Here is a 23,992-nt window from a genome sequence, read left to right on the forward strand (position 1 = left end):
TGGAAAGAATGTAGTCAAACAGAAAAAGGAATGGTTAAGACTGAAAGAGGCAAAGAAAATTGAGATTGGTTTTGTTATAAATAATAAAAAAATGTTTTAGAAGTGAATGAAGAGGGCTAAACAAAAAGACCCCAGTAGAAAGGGGTTTGGAATGAAATATAAAAGTGATTAAATATTTTGGGATGAAATTGAAATGAGAGATTTTTTTGAGAGAGAGAAAATGTCATCAAGGATTACAGGTTACACATACTTGGCCAAAAACCACATTAGATGAATTAATGTACCTCTGTATATAGTTTATTAAAAATGGGGAAATGGAGTAAGAAATGTTAAACTGTAGAAATGCTGGAAGAAGGATACTGGGTGACATATGATCTGCAGATAAGGACTGTGTATAAGAGCATGCCTATTTTGTCTTATGGAAAGGAGGGTTGGGTCAGGAGAGACATACAAGTAAGTGGATTGTGGCAGGAGTGGGGTGCAGTAAAGCAGGAAGAGATTGGGTCAAGCCTTATGTAAAAAAGAGAGTGACTATTAGGAAAGATATATGCTGAAATGGTTTGATCATACAGAAGAAATTAATGTGGATCAAAACAAACCTGGAAAGAGGAATATCAAGAAGGAGAAAACTAAGAAAATCATAGTTGGTTGCAATTAATAAAATCCTGAAAGACGGAGAAGTGAGAAATTTAAAGAACAGGAGACTTGAGAAGTGATGCATAGACGGAGAAGTGAGAAATTTAAAGAACAGGAGACTTGAGAAGTGATGCATAGACTTGGTTGAAGCAAGGATGGCTTGCAAGGACAAAAATGGTTTGGAAAAATATAGTGAATGATTTTGCTACAAACAAGTTTAACCAATCCTTCCTTTTCCTTTTCTCATCTCAAAAATAACATGATAAAATATTTTAACATTTAAACAATCTATTTATTAAAGTTCAATTCTTAGGTGCAGTCTTACACACCCGATCTTCAATGAAGTATATGACTTAGGGAAATGATATGAAAAGTGTTTTGTTTTTCTTACTTACCATGAGCCAACCTGAGATGGAAACTGGACAAAGAAATAATTTCTCTAGTGCTATTCTTTAATATTCCAAAAGGACATTTAATGGATACAGAATAATAAGATATATGGGCAAGATGTAGGTGAGAGAAAGATCCTTCCCAACTTTATTGTACGTATGTGAAAACCAACCCCTCCTCAGTCAGTAAACCCAATTATGTCAAAATGAGGAGCAGTGAATAGAAGACTTTGTTCCAAATACTCTAGTTCTAATGTTACATATTACAAAGGTGATGCCTTATAACAGGAGTGTCAAACTGCCGGCCCTTCGGCCGGATGTGTCATGGTGAAACTGCGCCCACCCCATTGCCGGCAATGGAAAAAAAGTTGCGATACATCACATGACGTTGCGAGCTTGACACCCCTGCCTTCTAACATAAAGAAGATGTGAATGAGAAATCCCAAGGTTATGAGACTACATTTTTTTTAAAATGTAGGATGTTTCCAAAGTCTGTCTTGTTTGTGATATGGCTGAAGACAAGAAACAGCAAAATAGAAGAATTAAAATGACACCCCCCTCGCTAATTTTTGAGAAATAACCGAATTTTGCAAAGACGATGAAAAAAAACCCTGAATGAAAAGAGGGTACTGCCCTTGGTACTGAAAAAAGACCAGCGCAGTCCAGCCCAGTGCAGCGCAGCCTTCTAGAATGATGACCCCTTCATTCTGGAAAAAATGTATTTTAATGAGGAAGGACTCTTCATTATATAGAGCAGGGGTCTTCAAACTTGGTCCTTTTATGACTTGTGGACTTCAACTCCCAGAATTCCTCAGCCAGTGTGCCTGGGAATTGAAGTACACAAGTCATAAAAGGGCCAAGTTTGAAGATCCCTGATATAGAGTTTCTCTGCAAAAACATCCTACGGTCCATAGGCACTTAATGTTGCCAGGTTAGCAACCCAGTTCTCAAGCTGCTTTCAGGTTATTTGTGGAAGGTAATAGATTATCTCAGCATGAGATAGTATGTGCACAGGAACCTGAACTGGAAGGAGCATTTGCTGTGCTTTTTACCAGAGGCTCTGTTTTAGCTATTTTTGTGAGGAGTGGTTTAGAAGTTCCTAAACACTTTGCAGAAAATGCATCACTTGCTAATGTACCAAAGTCAAGGCTCCCTGCTTTGCTGTGATATTTTGCAAATCAGAGCAATAGATATCATGCATAACAGCCCAGCACAAGACTTGGATCCAGTTATCTTAACTATGGAGAAAATTTCCCTTCACGAGCTCCGTGAAAAAGGAAAGTAAAAAGTGTGGCTTCATTTTCCTTCAATGACAATGTCAGAGGCACTAAACTCACAATGCTGTAAGGTCACTGCATTTAGTACAAACCACTTGGGGAAACAAGAATCCCAGAGAACAAAATGGAGAACAAAAAGTAGGAATGGAAAGAATTCTAAATTGCTGCAAGCAGAAGCTAATAGGCTGCAATTCAGCTGGGTTACAAAGGAAAATTTGCTTCCCTGAGGAAATTCAATACTGCCCTAAATACATGCCAATGCCCATTCTGAAATATAATAATGTATATATGCAGTTCTCAATAATGGCTGTTAATCAAATTCTGTACTTTTCAATTTCAGCCCCCCCCCCCCCAAAAAAAAGGAAAAGAAAAAAAAGTCTGTTTCTATAAGCTCTACTGTTCAAAATGTCTTGCCTTCAAAATGTATAAATTTCACATTATTATTCAGGCATGATAGCGCCAGAATAATTAAGGTTGCATCAAGAATATAATAAGGGCTAAAACATTTAATATCTCCAAAAGAACACGATCAATCTTAATGAAACTTTCTAGGGGGTTAGTTCCAAGGACTTTTCAATTTTCTAAACAGTTATGGTTTACAGTGCTTGAATGTTAAGGGGCAAAAACTGGGTTTTGAAAGACAAGTGGTGTGTTTCCACTCCCTTTGAAATGCATTTTTGGCAAAATACAGAAAATTCATACCAGGGGGTTTCTAGCTTCAGTAGTTTAACATAGACAATGCTTTTAGAAATATAAGCATTTGTTTTCCTATTGAAAACAATGGGGATAGTTGTTCAAATGTTTTGGGTGAATCATTTCTCTAGAAAGAAAAAGAAGACCCAGTGATAGGTTTTGAATTCTGCACTAAGCCAGGACCTTATTTAAGTGGGTTTGCCTTAGTATACTAAATATATCTAGCCATTATGATTTGCAAGTCATGGCTTATGTCGGACACAATCAGTTGTGACTTATTCCGTTTTTAAAACATGGCTTAGTGCAATATGCATGCTCAGCCACTAGAATGTGCATTTTTGTTTGTGCGCAAGCATCTACTTGGTAGAGATATCCTTTAAATTTATTTTCAATTTTTCATCACTAGATCCTGATTCATTTCTCTCTTGAAGGGCAGACTTCCCAAAGTGATAATCTCCATGTGTATGGATTTACAACTCTTTCATGCCTGAGTTAACTAATGCTAAATGGGTAGAGAAGATTCAGCTACTCCCTCCCACTAACCAATAAAACTGGCTATTATAGAATCTAGAGGACTTAAGCTTGTATCTCCATCCTTTTCTTTCTTGGTTTAGCTTGATAAAGAAAGCAATGACAAAATCTTTCTGGAGACCCTCCCTCTGTTCTAACCTGAGTTTACTAAATCACACTTTGCATTTTATTGAAGATAAGTTGAGCTTCCGAGATAGCCAGGCCTTTAGAGGATGCCACATTATGTGATGGGCAAGTGCAGAGTCCTTTTCATTGCTATTTCATGGCTAAGATGTAAGGAATGGCACAATTTTCTGTATTGGGGGCGGGTTTGGCAATGAGAAATACTCAGTTCTGGCTACTGGGAGCACATTTCCATGAACAAGAGCACATTTCTTGCTTGTGCTTGCAATCAATGGCTGAATCACTTCACTTTTTTCAGTTCCATCTAGAGTTTAGTGTTTTCTTAAAGATGCCAAGCATTTTAAAATCTATTTTTTTCAGAGCTAGATTGAAAGCTCTCTTCTTTAAATGGTTTAGTGATTTTATTGCTCATAGTATTCCTTTTATTGGAGACATTTTGGTCCTAATGTATTAGTTCTATGCCATTATGCTACTCGTTTCAACTGCAGATTTTGTATTTCACATATCTGGTACTGTTGGGTGATTTGAAAGTATTAAGGTTGATTTTCTCAATCTAGAAAGCACATTGGTACTTGCCATAATGTAAATAGGCTTCATACCTATATAAGAAGGGACTTTTTATCATTTATGGTGGACATGTGATAAGGCGAAGAAATATTGGATTAGGATTCATATGCAGAAAATTCTTAAAGTGAACATAAAGATTAAACCAGAAACTTTCCTTCTGGGTCTAATGGAAAGAGAACTGAGAAAAAAAATTGGAACTCTGATTTTATATACGGTGATGGCAACAAGATTGCTCTATGCATAAAAGTGGAAGGATGCCTCGATTCCTACCATGGACAAAGGGATATAAAAGCTGATGAAAGATTTGCTGTGCTGATGAAAGAAAAGAACGTAAGCACTTTTGTTTCTATTTGGAAACCACTTCTGGACTTTGTGCTTGAGGTGGAAAAAAATGCTATTATGATTTTGAGTTTTACCGATTAGACTGATTTGCCGATACAGAAATGGCTAGCGCATACTACTATAGAAACGTAAAAAGTTGAGATTTGATTTTAGTGTCTGATTTTACTACAACAGAGAGAGTCAGAAGTCAATGCCTTTTGTTTCTTCCTCTCCCCTTCTTCACACCTTTTTTGTTTTCCCCTTTTCTACTGTTGTCCCCTATTATTTGCTTTTCTCTTTTCACATTTTATGTTATAAATGAATAAAACTAATTAAAAAAGAATAAATAAGAAATTGTATAGTAACAATGAGAACCAGTTCGGTGTAGTGAATTCTAATTCTACTTTAAGCACAAAGCCAGTTGGGTGGCTTTGGGCAAGTCACTTTCTCTCAGGCATAGGAAGGAGGCAATGCTAAACCACATCTGAAAAACCTTGACAAGAAAATTGCAGAGACTAATCCAGACAGTCTCAGAGAAATGGACACAGCTGAAGAGAATAACAAGAACAAATCCCTTACAATATTTAATATTTGCTTAGCTTTCATACTAGGGTAAATGATGCAGAATTCTTTGTAGAGTGGGATCAGCTGATTGAGAACTGAGAATATTTTATGATAGAAATGGCTATTTTTTTTATTCCTATCTCATTCTACATGGAGCAGAGTCTTTCCCTCCCCTTTTATTATATAATAAAAATTTAAGGCTAGCAATTCTCAAGTACAACAATCCAGATTCCCACTAGAACATCTGGATTTTTTGTCCTCACAACTGGCATTCTTGATCTTAATAAGAACTAAATATTAGAATTCATTTGGACTTACTCCCAGGTACAATTCTGACATGGAACTGTAGACATATTTGCTATGTAATAATAATAATAATATAACAAAAACTGGTGTGATCATAAAATAGAGAAAGTCATAGAAAATGATAAAATTAAACTGCTCTGGGACTTCAGAATTCAAACAGACAAGCACCTGCAACATAACACCCCAGACTTAACAATTGTCGATAAGAAAGACAAAAAAGTCTGGATAGTGGACGTGGCAGTGCCTGGAGACAGCAGAATAGAAGAGAAAGAACTGGAGAAGATAACAAAATACAAAGACCTACAAATAGAAATAGAAAGACTGTGGCAAAAGCAAGCAAGGGTAGTACCAATAGTAATAGGCTCCTTGGGTGCAATCCCAAAACAACTGGAGCACCACTTGAACACCATTGGCATTGACAAATTTGCTATTAGTCAATTGCAAAAGGCGGCCTGCGACGATATCTGTAATACCATCAAACATCCACATCTGCCTATCTCAGGTCCTGGGTAAGGACTCGATAGGTAGACAAATTGCCAAATCCAGTCTGAACATCTGGCTGACTGTGCGATGATCCATAATAATAATAATAATAATAATAATAATAATAATAATAATAATAACAACAACAACAACAACAACAACAATAATAATACATGAAAATAACATTAAGAGTCTGGATGAGGAAGATTACTACAAATACTTGGGTATCCTTCAAGCTGACAACATCAAGCACACTGAAGTCAAGAAAAAGATTAGAGGTGAATACATCAAGAGAGTGAAGAAGATCTTAAAGTCCAAACTCAATGGAGGAAATACCATAAAGGCAATCAACACCTGGGCAATTCCGGTCATTAGGTACACAGCTGGAATAGTGGACTGGACTCAAGCAGAACTAAAAACAATGGATAGGAAGACCAGAAAAATAATGACAATGAATCATGCCCTTCACCCACGCAGTGACATTGACAGACTTTTTCTACCAAGGCAAATAGGTGGGCGTGGACTGCTACAAGTACATCAGATGGTTGAAGAAGAAAAAATGGCTTTGGAAGAATATCTGAAGAACAATGACGAAGATGCACTGAAATTAGTATATCAGGAAGGCTTACTGACTACTGGAGAGACCAAACTGGCCTACAACAAAGACCAAATGAAGAACAGAATAGAGGCATGGGAAGACAAAGCACTACATTGCCAATACATTAAAAAAATAGCTGGGAAAGCAGATAATAATAAAACCTGGCAATGGCTAAGAGCAGGAAAATTGAAGAAAGAGACCGAGGGATTAATTCTGGCTGCACAAGACCAAGCCTTAAGGACAAATGCATACAAAGTCAAAATTGAGAAGACAGCAACAGACAGTAAGTGCCGCCTCTGCCAAGAAGCTGAAGAAACAGTGGACCACTTGGTAAGCTGTTGCAAGAAGATTGCACAAACTGATTACAAGCAGCGGCATGACAAAGTAGCAACAATGGTGCATTGGAAGATCTGCAAAAAATATCATTTGCCTGTAAGCAAAAACTGTTGGGATCATAAAATAGAGAAAGTCATAGAAAATGATAAAATTAAACTGCTCTGGGACTTCAGAATTCAAACAGACAAGCACTTGCAACATAACACCCCAGACTTAACAATTGTCGACAAGAAAGACAAAAAAGTCTGGATAGTGGACGTGGCAGTGCCTGGAGATAGCAGAATAGAAGAGAAAGAACTGGAGAAGATAACAAAATACAAAGACCTACAAATAGAAATAGAAAGACTGTGGCAAAAGCAAGCAAGGGTATTACCAATAGTCATAGGCTCCTTAGGTGCAATCCCAAAACAACTGGAGCACCACTTGAACACCATTGGCATTGACAAATTCGCTATTAGTCAATTGCAAAAGGCGGCCTTATTAGGAACTGCTTCCATCCTGCGACGATATCTGTAATACCATCAAACCTCCACATCTGCCTATCCCAGGTCCTGAGTAAGGACTCGATAGGTAGACAAAATGCCAAATCCAGTCTGAACATCTGGCTGACTGTGCGATGATCCATAATAATAATAATAATAATAATAATAATAATAATAATAATAATAATAATAATAATATTGGAAGAGACCTTGTAGGTCATCTAGTCCAACCCCTTGCTGAGGCTGGAAACCCTATACCATTTCAGACAAATGGCTGTCCAGTCTCTTCTTAAAAACTTCCAGTGTTGGAGCATTTGCCGCTTCTGGAGGCAGGTTGTTCCACTGGTTAATTGTTCTAACTCTCAGGAAGTTTCTCCTTAGTTCTAGGTTGCTTCTCTCCTTGATTAGTTTCCATCTGTTGCTTCTTGTCCTGCCTTCAGGTGCCTTGGAGAATAGCTTGATTCCCTCTTCTTTGTGGCAGCCCCTGAGATATTGGAACATTGCTATCATGTCCCCCCTCATCCTTCTCTTCGTTAAACTAGACATACCCAATTCCAGCAACCGTTCCTCATATGTTTTAGCCTCCAGTCCCCTAATCATCTTTGTTGCTCTTCTCTGTACTCTTTTTAGCATCTCAACATCTTTTTTACATCGTGGTGACCAAAACTGGATGCAGTATTCCAAATGTGGCCTTACCAAGGCATTGTAAAGTGGTATTAACAGGGCTTTTTTTCTCATAGAACGCCCAGAACAGAGTTCTGGCACCTTTTTTGGATGGAACCTTGTAGGGTTGTCAAGGCGGGTTGTAGGACGTGTGTGAGTTCCGGCACTTTTTTTTTTTTAAAAAAAAGCACTGGGTATTAACACTTCATGTGATCTTGATTCTATCCCTCTGTTAATGCAACCTAGCACTGTGTTGGCTTTTTTGGCAGCTGCAGAATTTAGTTGCAGAAACTAAGATCTATTGTCTCCTGAGCTGATTTTTTCCTTGCCCGCATATTCCTTGATTAACTGCAACCAAGCATACAAACTACCTTGATTTATCTATTGGCTCTTGATAAAATACTCCACAATGCCTGTTTTGTGATATCTTTTTCACTTTTTAAAGTTGCCATTTGATTATAAAGTAAAGAACATCTATGTGTACATTTACTGTGCTTATCTCTCTTATGTGCATACATAAACATGTAGTGGCGTGCAGAGTTATTTATTTATTCATCTTTATTTATTTGTCATCTTCATTTATTTACTGTATTTTTAGACCACCATATTACCCAAGGTCACAAAATATGTATAAGATAGCTGTATGTGGATGATTGTTTTCATATCAATCACTTTTTATCAAGTCACTGTACCATGTTGTAATGTTCTTTTAAAAATACAAAAATACTTCGCTAGGATTGTTAACTTTTATTTTTACTTTAGCTCATTCTCTTTTGAAAAATACTTGATCATATAATTTAGTTGCTGTGGAATATAGATCATAATAATTGTTGCAAGCACCGTAGCTTTTCATTTTTGAAAAAAATTAGCAAATTACTCACTTTTTCCTCTTTCTCTCAAATGCACTTGTCAGATGTACAAGAAGTGAAAGATGAGCTTTAGCAAAATATTTGTCATTTTTCATTGCTCACTGGCAAATCCTTACCTTCTGCTTAAAACTCTTCCCAGAACCAAGCCAAATCATGAGCCCTGTCTAAACATATTTATCTATATTTATTTATTAAATTTATATACTATCCGTCTTGCTGTTTGGGGCGACCCTAAGAAACAATACTTAAGTACAGTTGATATAGTTCCACTGAATCAGCAGAACCACTTTTCTGGGCATAAATGGAGAGTCACAAAAACTTGCCAGATAGATGATTTCTCATCTAATTACAAATAAATAAAATGAAATGGGATCTGGGAATAAGCAACATTGATGTTTATTCAATGAAGATAAAATATATTCCTAGATGATCTGAGCAGGTTCACTTACATCTATATGGGTAAACAAGCAGAGGTAATGGTTTGTGGGATTTCACACATATTAGAAATATATTCCTCACATCCTGAAAGCAGTATACTTCCTAATTTAAAGGTCTGGTTGGCATATATTTGCAACCATGTCTGTCAAAGCTTTTCTGTATGTATGAAAGCTAACTTCCCATCAAGTACAGCCATTGGCAGCTATCCTCTATCAAAGTCTTGAGAGCTACTCTAACTTTAATAGCTATGCTAAGTGACTTCTTATTTTCAGTGCTTCAAAGGGTCTTCAAACTTTTCCTGTATTTCTGTCTTCCTTGAAACACTGTCATGGTTTTATCTACATATTTTATTATGCAAACAATAATTGCCTCCTAGTTTGGGGATGGCTCACAAAACAGAATACAAACTGTATTAAATAGGATGCAAAAAATGCTAAAATATAGCGTTAAAGAGCATCCCAGTCTCCCATCCTAATAGTTCTTGGTTTTGCATATGAAACAAAGCATGGAAATTCATTTCTGCAACCCTTGCCTCCCACACAGGAACAAAAATGCTGCAGGCATAGCTTGTTGTTGCTCTTAGGCAAGAAAATCCACAAAGCACATACATAGCTAGTGACCTCCTCAGAGGCTTAGCTGCTCAGATAATTATTTTAAAAATCCATGAACTTCCCTACTTCAAAACACATTATCTTGTTTGATTTCTTTTTTAAATGAAGCCCACGCACCCTCTTATTTCTTCTTCCCCCAGAAGGCATTCTTTGACATTACCCAGCTATGCCCTAAAACTGTTGTAAGCTGTGATATTCTCCATTTGTCTTATCGCAGGGATGTTTCCTATTTATACCCAAAACATGCCTTGAAATTATGACAATGAGTAAATAAAAGTGAGTTCCAGGTTATTGTTCAGGAATAAGAGGGGAAAGCACAAAACAGATTCCAATTTTTCTTTGATTTCCTCAATTATATTTTCTAATTTAATTTTCTTGTTCATTTCCTAACTTTATATTCCAGGATTCCCTAATGCATTGGCTGTGCGCTTCTCAGAACCAGCATTATTGCTATAAATGTCTTATGAAGCACAATATACTTTTATGCATAAGGAATTGCTATTATTACAACTTTATTGGTGGGACGTTGAGATTCAGAGTAGAAGAACAGAGCATCAACAATGAATCCTTGTAGATGCTGTATTCCTCTGACAATTCTTTACTGTGGCAAGGATTGAGTCATGTGCAGCACTAGTAATATTGGTAGTAGCACTTCTTCTTTAGAGTAATGGATCTCAGTCTTTTCTGTTCTGCGTCCCACCTATCAGTCCATGAATGAGTTTGGATCTCACTAGAAATCCAAAAGCATAATAAAAACAAAGAAATGACTAAAGGTTGGCCTACTAATAGGCAGCTTCATGATTTGCTTCATTAATAGCTTGGTCTAAACAAGGATGGTAATAAAATTAATCACTACATTTAATCCACTGGTGCCAATGCAATGAAATCTTTCCAATGATATAGTTCTCAATTTATGCCTTAACAGGCCTCTGTAGGTGTACCTCAGAAGATGTCATTAAGAGGATAACATTAAGTTGTATTGTGTCAACCAGTCTGACAATTCAGCAGATGGATTCTAAGGATATATTTGGATGCATGTGAATACTGCCTACCTAAATTGCTTTTTTCAGAGACTCAACAAATACCAATGAATTAGTCTACATGGGGTAGCATCATTTTTAAGTGATGCCAAACACCAAAAACAGCCTTTCCTCAATTTGGTGCTGTCCAAATGATTGAGTACATCCTCCACAATTTCAAGTTAGCATGCTCTTTGATTTGCTATCCCCCAGACACTTAACACATTAAGAGGGAATTATGGGAGTTCTAATCTAAGATCTGGAGGGCACTGAGTTGAGGAACAGCATCTCTGCATTAGGTGACAGTTCAAGGTCTCATATTTTTATGAGGCTAGGCACCTAGCTGAATTAGCTAGGCAAGGTTAGTGCCATGTCTTTACCAATTGCCCTTAAGTTGGGCAGAATTAGCCTCTCTACACAATGATATTAACTTGTGTTTAAAAGAAAATCTGCCTTTCTAAGCTTACAGTCTGGCTCTGAAAGGCAGTAAAAGTTAAGCTTCTGTATCATTTTTTATTAAATTCCTAAGTGATTTAATAGAGAATTTTAAAAACCATATTAAGGTCTTAAAGCTTGCAGGTGTCAGAGATTTAACAATCCTGATCCTCCAAGCTGCCACTAAAGGGAGGCCAAGAGTTATATTTCTAGCACGTGGTACATTCTCCCATGAATAGCATGAAAGGAAGGCACAGTGGGCATTGTATATAGAAAATCTTCTATGTCCCACATGGGGAGAAGCCTATACTAGCCTGCTAATACTTTGTGCGTAATGATCCCTTGCTCTCAGTTGCTCCATTTACCTGTACTAAGGCTGAATTCAAAGACTGGCAATGCAGATTCATAATCAGCAAACTGTGCTCTGAATGATGGGGAAGCTAAGGGCCATGAGAAAGCACCACAGCCTCTTGATTGTAGGATGCTCAACATAGGTAAACAGCAGCAAAGATTGCCCCCTTACCAAACAGTAGGAGAAGGACATGACTTCTCTAAAAGCTGCAGGACTGCTTGTTTTCCTCACTAATACCACTGGATTCTAGGTCCGTATTTGAAATTAGGCAACATCTTTGCTTAATCTTTTGTTAATGGCAATAAATAAATAGGAATATTGCAGGAGAGATAAAAAGAGGATTGCACCCTGCTTTCATGGGCATGTCCTTTTCCAACCATGTTGTGCATAATAAATATTAAGAAATGTAAGCGATGCATTGGAAAAATACTGCACATTTTGGGACCATTCAAGAAGCACCATTTTCTTGGTAAAAAAGATAAAATAAGCTTTCATGAGCCCCCAGTTACTATCTAGTCCAGGAAAGCTAAGTTTCAAGAAAAGTGGTTCTACCCTACTTTCCTACAGCAAAAGAGAAAGAATATCTTGGTGGGTAACAACAAATTAATTTTCTCAGTAAAGATCCTCAGTTAGGCTAGGGCTATTCTGGAGCTGAAGAGAAGGAATAAGTTCTTCACCCCTGATAAGCCAGTGGCATGCAGGGGCAGGGCACAAATCGGGCTGTAAGCAGGCAGCAATGGCAAGAATTTTTGAAACATGCAGAGTTTAATTCCACAAAATTGCACATCTGTTGGAAGTGTTTACACCATGAAGTTTTCCTGGGGCAAAGAGCCCTTCAGGATTAGCAAGGTTGGATGAAAGTTCTTTCCTTTTATTGCTGGCGCAGGGATTTGAGATCATATCTCTTTTTCATATTTATCCATGGCAGATTAGCCTGGGACATGAATGCCTCCACAATTTCCTTGAGATGCTAGAAAGGGTGGGAGGGAGAAATGTATCATTTCAACTATACCTCGTCCCTGTGTATTAATACTGTGTACATTAAAAATGCCCCTGGATTGAAACTGTATGCACGAGAAGTTTGCAATCACTGTTGGCTGAATTTGTCATGATTTTCCCCTTTCCACTGTAGAATTCATCTGGTTCAGGAACTGTGGTTTATTAGTTCTGCTGTGGTAAGCCAATTACTTCACAATTACCTTACACAAATACACTCATGTGTAATAGCAGTGGACAGAAATACAATACAAGCAATGCACAAGCCAATAGTGCGCCAAATAGAAATTAGATAGCCTGTAGTGCAAATTATGCATATAGCCAACTATTCTGTGACTAAGCATGTACAAACTTCCTGTCTTTCATTTCATGAAAAGAAGCAAAATTCAGAAAGAGTGAGATGCAAGGGCGAAGTTGCCTGAGATGCAGAGTAACAAAGTGATGGAAACACACATTGTGACAAGCCATCGGATTCAGTTCTCTGACTCTCAGGAGAAGCATTTTCAATATGATACTCAAGAACATGGTTGTGCCCCTTTTAATTAGCATGACAATTCCACTTTCACACAGTCAGAAGTCATTATTTGGAAAACTGCTCAGGTGAAAGCCATTCTTTGCCACATGCAATGAGAAGATTCAGCAAAGGAATGGAACTTTCCAAGGCAAAGGAAGAGCAGTACTAACTCTCAAAGAGGATCAAGCAGCAGATCTCGCCAAAATTGCAGCCCATTACAAAAGAGATACTACTGACAGTACCATTTTTTTTTAAAAAAAAAATCAGTAGGTGGCTTTGGTGCAGGACAACTAAAAATCTAAAAGATCCCACTTTGGGTTATTGAATTTTGAGATGTGGATCTCAAAACCAGGGAATTGGATACTTAATAGATAAGTTCACTGCTCACTTCATAAGCAAAGCTTATTTTCTAATCAACTTAGCTGCTCACGATAAGAGGTGCCTGTTTCCTATCTGGGGCTGTTTCCATCCAGAACCCTATGACAGCAGTCATAGTTCAAAAGGACAATGACAGATTGGAGCAAATTCAGAGGACGGCAGTCAGGATGGTAAAGGGTCTGGTAATCAAGCCCTCAGAAGAATGGTTAATGGATTTAAGGATGTTTGGCCCACAGCAAAGATGACTGAGAGGAGATATGAGAACAGCCTTCAAATAACTGAAATATTTTGACATAAAAGAGGGAATGAACTTATTTTTTATTGTCTCAGAAGTCAGAACCAGAATGATGGGTTAAAACTACAAGCAAAGCAGGTTGTAGTGGTCCTTCACTGACAAATAATCAGTGGAACCAATGGTCTAGTGAATTCACTTTTTATTTTATTGTTAGTTATTTATTTAGATTTTTTTTATCCTGCCTTTATTATTGCATAAATAATTCAAGGCAGCGAACATACAAAGTACCTTCTTCCTCCTCCTATTATCCCCACAACAACCATCCTGTGAGATGAGTTGGGCTATGAGAAAGTGACTGCCCAAAGTTACCAAGACAGCTTTCATGCCTAAAATGGGACTAGAACTCAATCTCCTGGTTGTAAGCCAGCACTTTAATCACTATACCAAACTGCCTCTCACTTTTGTTAGAGGTCTAATTTTGCACTAAAGAGAGGATCTATAAGCTCTCTTCCAATCCTAAGATTCCATGACATGTACTCAAATCAATGCAGAAATCGATGTATTCCTTGCAAGAGTGAAGAATCAATGTATTATCCTCATCAATAAATATCCTTTTTTTGTTAGAAGATACATACCAAAGTTGGATGTAATTTGTTTTTATGAGACCACTGATATATATATATTCTGAGTGAAATGCAAGTCTTCAGTTTGCACTGGGCAGGGGATGGAACCAGATGACTCTAAAATTCCTTCCCACCCTCATTCTATGATTCTTCAATTTTAGTGGCTCTCAGTATGTCTGAAATTGATGCCAAATTGTGGCTTGAGGATGGACTTTTAAATATTTCCCTTTACATCCTATTATTTTTCATAGACTCTGTAACATTTTTGAATTGTAATAGGAAGTTGTGACTTTGTGACCCTGTACATCCATAAAGTGTTGAAGCTCATGAAGGCGTGACACACAAAGCTCACAGCAATCAAGTTGAAACTTAATCAGCACATGGGGACAAAGATGTTCATCTCCTTCCCTACATATTTAACCACCGGTACTATATAAACCTCATTCCATTTTTCCATCTAGATTTTTAACCTGAGGGCAACTTCACTTTCTAGGTCTTTAGTTCATAAACATTAGGCATAACTCCAAATAGGTTTTATAATTCACAGGGTTCTTGAGATATTGTTCATCTACAGTTTTTCCATATTATTTGAGAATGCAATCCAGTTCAGCTTTCCCCAACTTTTAGTTACACCTGACTCTGTTTCTCATAGCCCCAGATTATCTGGTACATTAGAACTATTCTTTCATACATCAGAAAAATACCAGCTTAGGAAAGGCTAATATAATACTTTCCTGTAATAAAGCAACAGTCATTTTCTTGTAGAGCAATTATACATTCAGATAATGGAGTATCCACACGCAGCCAATTGACATCAGAATGTAGGAAAGAACTAGCTAAGAATCAGTCCCAGAAAACTCAAGCATAGAATAATTTTTTTGGTTTGTTTTTTAGTAATTTTTCTATAAGAATCTATACATGCGAAGGGAAATTAATCCAATTCTCTTGTCTATATCACAGATTTTTTTTAAAATAAACATATAAAATATTGTCTCTGTCTTAATAGGAAGAGTTCTGTGATAAGGAAGAACTTACAGCCTTTGTAGATGTCTGTAGGTATCTGTACAGCTGCATATGAGTAATTAACTTTGGTTTTGAAGTTATCATCTTCTGTGAATTCCAGCTTCAAGGAATTGGATTTCTCTCTTTCAATCTCTTCCCCTTCTGGGTCATCCTAGGGAAAGAAAAAAACAAACAAACAAAAAAATCAAGTCAGGAAAATAGTCATAATGCCCCAAAGATGGTATGGCAGTGAATTTTTTGCCTTTGAACAGGCCTCAAGAAAGAAATGTCTATGGAAATTCTCAATCATCCAGGTCATGGTTGTTCCAAAAGTGCTTTTTCCAAAAGGCAACTGAATTTTTTTGAGTTTTTTCCCTTTGCTTGTCATCCAAGAAACTTCTTCAATTCAGAACTGAAGAAGCTTCCTGGATGAGAAGCAAAATGATGAAAACTCCTTAATTTCACAATACATGTGAAACTGTGAGCATTCTAGACCAAGCCTTGTCTAAAAGTGCTAGAGAATTCCTGGAAGCCTGGCACTCAGACAAATTAGTCATCAACAGGCACACAGAAATAAACAACATCTACATACCATTCAAAAGAGACAATCAAAAAGCCAAAAAGAAAACAAAAAGACCAAAATACTTCCTCACCAGCAATCAACACCCAAATACTGTAAGTAGGGATTAACACCAAGATTAACATTAGACTAACAATCAAGAAGCAAACAATACTCCAATCAAGGAACTACCAACTCAGACAAACAAATTAACTACAGCCCAATAAAGGAACCACAAAGATCACTCCAACCAATGCAGGGCAAGTCACTGTTATATAGAATGAGAGCAAACCTCACTCCCTACTAGCATTGATGATGTTATCTAGTTTAGTAATGAAATATCTACAAGAAAACAACCAAGCTCAGAGAGCACTAAGGACTTCGTAATACTGATTGACTTCAGGTTAAAATCTGAAGGTGATTTAAACCTTCACACTGCTGTAAGATAATTTACTATGCTGATTTATATAGACAGAACTTTAAAATTTTGTAGCAAATTGTATGAACCTTGTAGGATTTCTTTAAAATGCATCTTTCTGTTCAGAATGAAAGCTTCTGTCTCTCATTTTATTGTTTTCTTGAAACAATCCAACAAAATGGGCACCAAATATTAGTTCAAATTGTGATCCAGGGAGGCAAGTAATGCACCCTTGCACCCTTGAAATGGAGGCATCGACCTCACAGCTCCCATTCTTAACAATTACAGTGTACCATTAGTGACAGCATTTCCTATCCAATGATCTCTCTATTCTATCAGGTGTGTGTGTGTGTGTGTGTGTGTGTGTGTGTGTTGCTAGGAAACTCAGATGTGTATATCCCTCAGCACTCCTGAATCAACTCCATGGCAACAGCTGCCTGAGAATGGCAGAGCTGCTAAGATGCTCTATCAGGCAGAGGTGGTTTACGAAGATGTCTGGGTTCCTAACTCCTGCCCAGGCTCTGTTTAACTTGCCTTTCAGTTTTCAGTTGCCTGGCAGGAGTTAAATCAGGAAAGCCCCACCCCTTGAAAATCAATTTAGCAGCAAAAGGCAACTATCAAAGAACAAATTAAAACACAGTGGAGCTTAATGCTCTGTCAATAAGCACTGCAAACAATATTTAATTAGGGCACTGAAAGGGAGAAAGAGAGAGAGATGGCAACCTTGTCTGCTGCTGAGGCTGGAAAAGGGCTACTGTACTTTCTCTCTCCCTGAGAGATCTCTCTGAAAGCAGCCTTGTTTAACTCAGAAAACATTTGTTTCTTTTGGAATATCAGAACTGAGAAACCTTCATCCTGTTGGTTGAAGAGCATTTAATCCATTTGCTTGGACGATATCTTGCAGGTCAAAAAAAAAAAAAAAGTGTGTGGGGAAAAGTATTCAAAAAAACCAGGGATAGCAAGACCAAACCCTCTTTCTTTGCTAGCATTTTATTAACAGGAAATACACAGCAAAGCAGTTGAAACTAAGTGGTAAGAAACAGCACAATGAAATGAATTAACCCAACCCCTGCTTTTGTTTAAAAATTATTAAAAAGATTAGAACATTAATAGCCACCATATATGTCAGGCCTTAGACCAGGGGTGTCAAACTGCACGTCACGTGGAAGCTGCGCCCACCCCATTACCAGCAATGGCAAAACCGGCCCGATACATTGGACAACGTCATGTGACATTGTGAGTTTGCCATGCCTGCCTTAGACCAAAGATGATACTATGAATTCCAATGGAACCATTTTTTTTGCTTACACCTAATAGATAGAATCTTGCCAGATAAAGCTATAATCTTTCAACCTAGCAGATATATCCTGAGAGAATCTAGGCTGTACCAATAGCTATCCTGCACCTTTCCCCCCTCCCCCATCCAGTTAGGATTGTACAGTTTCTTAATTTGGGCTTCTCCTCGGAATGTACTGCCTGCTCCCTGGAAATTGAAATTGTGATCCAAATGCTCTTTACAGAAATGGTCTGAATTCAGCGATGTTCTTGATCATCTTTGAGAAAGAGAGATTGTGAAGAAAGCAAGAGAACACAAGAAATTGAGATAGCAACTTTGGAGATGTGCTTGGTTTCTGTCAAGTTTCTGCTTTCTATCAGTTCTTCTTACCATAAGAAATCTTAAAATGTATGTTCCCAACATGAGCAGCTTTGTTTCACTATAGTTAATTTCTTTTGAGATCCTTTTAGATTGTGGACTTCTTTATAATCTACAACGGGTGCTTGTTTTGACCTAGGGTAGTGGTGGCGAACCTATGGCACGGGTGCCAGAGGTGGCACTCAGAGCCCTCTCTGTGGGCACGCACGCTGTCACCCAAGTCCTAGGCCTTCAGCTGGGTTTTATAAAACCTTTTCGCTTTAGGATCCGCCGCCATGTGCAAAAAAAAAAAAAAAAGGTTCAATCAGTCAATTTCAACTTCTCGCGGGGAAAAAAAAAAGATCTTGCAAAATTAGAATTGATTGATTGAACTTTTTAGTCTTACCCAATCTGCCATTACCACCGCAGCTACGCCCACCCAAGGGGCCACGTCCACCCAATTGGCCACACCCACTCGACACTCGATGATGCATAACTGGGTTTTGGGTTGCAGCTTGGGTACTCAGTCTCTAAAAGGTTCGGCATCACTGACCTAGGGTTATGTTGTTTGTTCTGAAAATACATAGCAGAAGGCTTTTATCCATGATATTGAAGATGGAGTATATTTCAAAACTGTTAATAGTTATAATCTCCTTAGTGAAATAACTCTTTTTGATAAAAAAATAAGAAAAAGAAAATAACAGTATTGACAAGTGATATTATAGATAATACAGGTAAAATTTAAATTACTTTGTATGTATAACAACAAGACTTTGACAAAGTAACTAAAATTGTAAGTCCTAGGGAAAATAAAACAATGAACTGCAGTTGATATGAATTTCTTTGGGGAAATTCTTAATTTTGCATAGGCATTTCTTAATAAAACAGCTGCAAGATTGAATCTCACCCAGGGGCTCTCATTTCATTTCACAGTATAACAACGAAGTAATGAAACACCAATGAACCTTTTTTTATATGTTTTATTAATTTTTTAAAATTACAATCTTTAGAGCAGCGGTTCTCAACCTGTGGGTCGCGACCCCATTTGGGGTTGAACGACCATTTCACGGGGGTCGCCAAACAACACAGTCCGCCATTTTTTCCCCTTTTCCTTAGCTGTGCTACTCCCTTTTATTTTATTGGCTTTTGAAAGCCAATAGAATAGATTCTCTTGAATAGAGTCTAATTCTATTGGCTTTCAAAAGCCAATAGGAATTGTCCAGGCTGTTTCTGCACTGCTGAGCCCACCAAAAGTCCCATTCTGCAAACAGTGCTACAAGTTGTCTGCAGCGAAGGCGAGCTGTCTGGAAGTTTCCACCTCTCCCTGCTGAGCAACTACTAAAAATGTAAGTAAAAGAGGGCCAGGGGTGGGAGGTGGGAGGCCGGTGGGTGCAGGGAGGGTTGCTGGCGCGCATGGGGCCCGGCGAGTGCCTTACCTCCCTTGGACTGGGCCAGCTGGTGGCCCAGCTGGTGGTTGGCCTGCGCCGTGTCTGCCGCTTGCCAGCTACGCCTCGGCCGGCACAGGGGGTGGCACCATGCATGCCTGGTGCTCCCGGGCAGGGAAAATCCTCGACTTACGACTGGTTGGGTAGTCTTCGACTTATGACCGGTTGGGTAGTCCTCGACTTACGACCGGTTGGGGGTTGCAGCATTAAAAAGGTTGAGAACCACTGCTTTAGAGCTTAGTAAACAACATGTTGTCTGGGTTCACATATTTAACATTAGCTTCTTCAATATAAATCTATTCAGTACTGCACAATCCAGTATTTTTCCTTGATCTTCCTTTGTTCCCTATATTTTTTCCCTTTCCCCCTCATTAAACAATTACAATTCTGAGTACTATAGATGTATACAAAATTAGATATAGACATCATCATATTTTACTAATATTATAAAAATAGCAATAATATCAATTCATAAGTCAATATCCAGTTTTCCGTGCTCTTATTAAAGTTTGATTTCCCATCAATATTTAAAGTATCTTTGTCAGTTATGATTTTCTCAATATTAATTACATTTATATAGCTAAAAAATTTATTCATACTAATTCTCCTCAAAAGAAGAAAAAAATGCTATTTTAATTCTAAATCATATCTTCCATTATAAAAATCTAGTTATATCTAAGAGTCATCCGTTCTTTTAATCATATTCAACAGATATATTAAACAGATAATGCCCCCTCTGATAGATCAAATCCTCTGTTTTTTAAGTCTGACTCTCACTTTCTTTCTTTGCCAAGCAGATTTCCAGGCCAAGGCAATTAAATCGCCCAAGAATTTTCTTTCTATTTTTGTGAAAGATGCTTGGCATGAGAAAGACAATTTAGGTAGAGTATTTTTGGGGAGGAACTCTGCTCATCCACATTCCCTAGACATTTCCCCTGCCTGCTCTATGTTCCATTTTCTAGAATCTTCTTCCTTGCCATCAGGTGTATTTTGGAGAAAGAGTAAAAGGATCGTTTGTATTTTCATTGTTATAGGTAGGTCTTGCAGTATTTCATTTGTGTATGACAGTCCATATTTCCCTTCTCCTATTTCCTCCATCTCTAGGTCCATTTCTTCTGCTTCACCCTCTGATTTCTGGTTTATTTGTTCATACTTTGTAGTCGTTGTCTGGGAGCTTTCCAGTTGTAGCTTCAATTTGGAGATTTGGTCCTTTATATCATCTAGATTATTTTTAGTCTCATTGTGGTTTCTTTTTATGTCCTCTTTGTGTGCAAGAATTGTTTGATGAATTTACTGTAGCATAGAGAGTATTTCCTTCTGAAAAGTATTTGATTTTTCTTGAGGCATCATTCCTAGAAATCCTCTAGTATCACTAGTATCAGTAAGAGTGGAACAAAATTTCCTCTAGTTTTCTGGTCTTTATATATAGCCTTTATGATCCAGTTCTAATAGCAATATTTTACAGTAATCCTTTGTCTTAAGTATCCTGAAAATTATCAGTCAGGCAAGTTTGTAATCCATAATGTTCCCAGTGTTCAAAATGTTCAACCTCCCTGCAGCCAGACATATTCAAAAGTCAAATTTTTCTTTCTCTCCCATTAGCTCTTGAAATTAAAAATCCAAGCTCAGTAGGTATTTATAGTCCATGAAGGTCAGGATGATAAATATGCCAAAATATTTTCCTTTATTGCTAGCTGTTCTCTAAGTCACCAAGAAGCCAAGGAGCTAGTTATAGTAATGTACTCAAATTTACCACTAGGTGTCATCCAAAGTCCACTTTCCACTCTTAAAATGAAGGGTTGATTTCTTATATTCCTTATGTTTCACCTCAATAGTTTTTTTTCCAAAGAGAAAATATTAACAATTATCTTAGTTCTCAGATTTATTAAAACTGTACCTTTGTATTACTTTCACTTCAGTATTGTGTATTTCTGTCCCCAATAAAAAATTTAAAACACCGCTTCCATTCACATCCGGAGGTTTTAAGCTTCTTGGGAGCCTTTCCCAAGAAATTCAGTTGTAAAATACTAAAGAAAGGATCTATATTCTCATCCAGTTCAAAAATGCTGTTTATGATGTGTTAATTAAAGCTTTTGTTCTTTGGTTGTCAGCAGCTAATGGCGGCTGCAGAGGTGTGGCTAGTCTTTCCCCTGTCGGTTTAGAGAGCTTTTCTTGGATTGAACAGAGAGACCGCTGTCTCTCCCTGATCGACCAGGCACCCCTCCTTCTACATCGCCTCTTCGGGGCGTCTTTAGTTCCTTTTCAGGGCCCCAGCAGGGCAAAATCGGGCACGGAAAGCAGAGCTCTGCCTTCCTGCATCCTATCTCGCCACGATGCAAAACTGGAAGTCACCAGTGAACCTTTTTAATCTTGTCATCAAAGTTTATCTTGATGACATTGCAATCATTACGATTAGAAATATTAAAACAGGATTATTGGAATTCTAGCTATGTCCACAACTCCTGGATGATATGAAGCATCTTGCTAACAATGTAGGACAGTGCTTATGTGCCAATCTGCAGTTCTTCAGTATTTCAGAGAGGGGAGCTATCCAGTTTGACCCAGAAATGTCAGGAATTATTCTATAGCCTCTTGCATGCCAAGTTTGTGCTCACAGTATGCTATTTCTCTTTATCACTGTTAAAAAGTAATATAATGTACAAACCATATTTTGGCACTTGGTGGATCACACTATATGATCCACAGACAATGTTCAGTTTCGTAAATAATATAATCTCCAGATTTAGATGAAATGCTGAATGGTGGCAGAAATGACTTTTTTGTTTATTTGTAAGCTGTGCTAATTATTGAAAGTTCAGTGCTAGAAGTATGTGTTACTCAGTTTTGCAAGTATTGGATAATAATTTTTCTCATGAGAATACTCAGGAGCCTTTTTTACTGACAGGGAACAACGTTTGATGTGGTCATCAGAGCTGACTTTCCCAAAATGGACGCCCTCCAGATGTCTCTTCAACCTTCAGAATTCTCAGCAAAGGTTGTACCAGCTGGGGAGTTTGGGGAGTTTTCATCCACACATCAGAAGGGCACCCAGAACAGGGGTAGCTGAATTATAGGGTGCCATTCTGATGGGAAATTCAGGATCAAATCCACATTCAGCCATAAAGCTCAATGAGTGATTTGAACTAATCACAATCTCTCACCCAAATCTATTGGGGATAAAACTATACATTGCCTCGAGCACCTGGAAGAAGAGAAGTGCTATGAAAATTGAACAAATAGATGAGTCACAAATTTTCTGTCATTACCACTGAGGCATTTATTTATACATACATGCATGCATGCATACAGGCCTGCACACTCATTCCCCTTCTCTAGTCTAACAAGTAGTCAAGGCAGCTAGGCGTGAAATTTTTACGTCAAAGGTACTGAAGCAAGATATAACCCAATGAACTCCAGCTCAAACAAAACCCTTTTCTTTTCCATTCTGTGTCAGAATGGAGGGATGTCTAAAAAAAAAAAAAGAGAGAGAAAGACTGAGCTACGACTGGGGTCTGGGTTAAACCAAAATGCTCTTAGCACCTGTCAGATTCTTTGCCCTCCTGATTTCAATTGGTTATAAAACAAAGTCTCAGCTTCTATTTCAATCTTCATTTAAAAAATGCATGTGTGCTCCTAATAGGCCCAATGGGAATTCTTAGACAATAAGCAGAGCCTTGGGTATTATTTAGAAGTGCTGCTATTTGCACAGAAAATAGATAAAATCTGGGTGGAAATGAAAATCCCAGATAACTAGAAAGGATGGCAGAGAGCAAGCTTATCAGTTTTCCTTCTGGGAAATGGCTGTTTTGTGACTCCCCCAAATGTACCCAGCACCCCTTCCACAATTTCCTGTGGGATATCCTAGTTTGTAATAATGTTATAATATTAGGGGGTGGAATACTCATAGGTTTTTTAATATACCTCCCCCAGCCCCCTGAAAAAGGAAGAAATCCTTTCATAACTATTTTCCTGGACATGATTTCTGCTTTATGGCAATATGAGGCTGAGATGTTTCAAGAGCAATTTGGCTAGTTTCTGAATCCCTTCCTATGAAAAACTGGAGTGTGTTATTTGCAAACTCGAAGTGTTTGAGGAACTCTGGCTAGGGCCAGAGTTCTAACTAACAGTGCATAAATGAGGAAGGAAAGAATAATTATTATGATTCCCAGAGACAAAAATGCTCATCTGTTTTTATAAAAAAGTTCCCTTTTCTTCCATCTTTCTAAAAGAAGATACATCAAGAGAATATTAGAACAGAAGTCCAGGCTAACAGCTTCTGCTTCCAATCTTCTCTAACTACATTTTATATCTGACGGCTCTCTTCTAATTGCAGCTGCAACAACTAGATGCATCTGGGACAACTGAAGAAGTTTATTGTTGTGTTTTTGTGAGAAGGTAATAAATGCTTTGTCTGATGTCTTTCTGGAAAGATACCACTGAGATATATATGAGCGAAAGAGATATAACCAAAAAGCTGAAGGATTGCAAAATACAAA

At 37.8% G+C, this 23,992-nt stretch overlaps 1 protein-coding gene across 1 annotated transcript in view; it reads right to left on the reverse strand.

Annotated features, from left to right (window-relative positions):
- The window catches only part of CACNA2D2 (calcium voltage-gated channel auxiliary subunit alpha2delta 2), a 238,555-nt gene that overhangs the window by 154,154 nt on the left and 60,409 nt on the right, over window positions 1-23,992 (reverse strand). Inside the window, exon 2 of the mRNA XM_039358660.1 lies at window positions 15,475-15,613. Within this exon, the coding sequence (XP_039214594.1) occupies window positions 15,475-15,613 (139 nt within the window). The remainder of the gene's footprint in view (window positions 1-15,474; window positions 15,614-23,992) is intronic.

This window comes from Crotalus tigris, unplaced genomic scaffold (genome assembly GCF_016545835.1).
Source record: "Crotalus tigris isolate CLP2741 ecotype Arizona unplaced genomic scaffold, ASM1654583v1 scf7180000019060.718356, whole genome shotgun sequence".
NCBI lineage: Eukaryota > Metazoa > Chordata > Lepidosauria > Squamata > Viperidae > Crotalus > Crotalus tigris.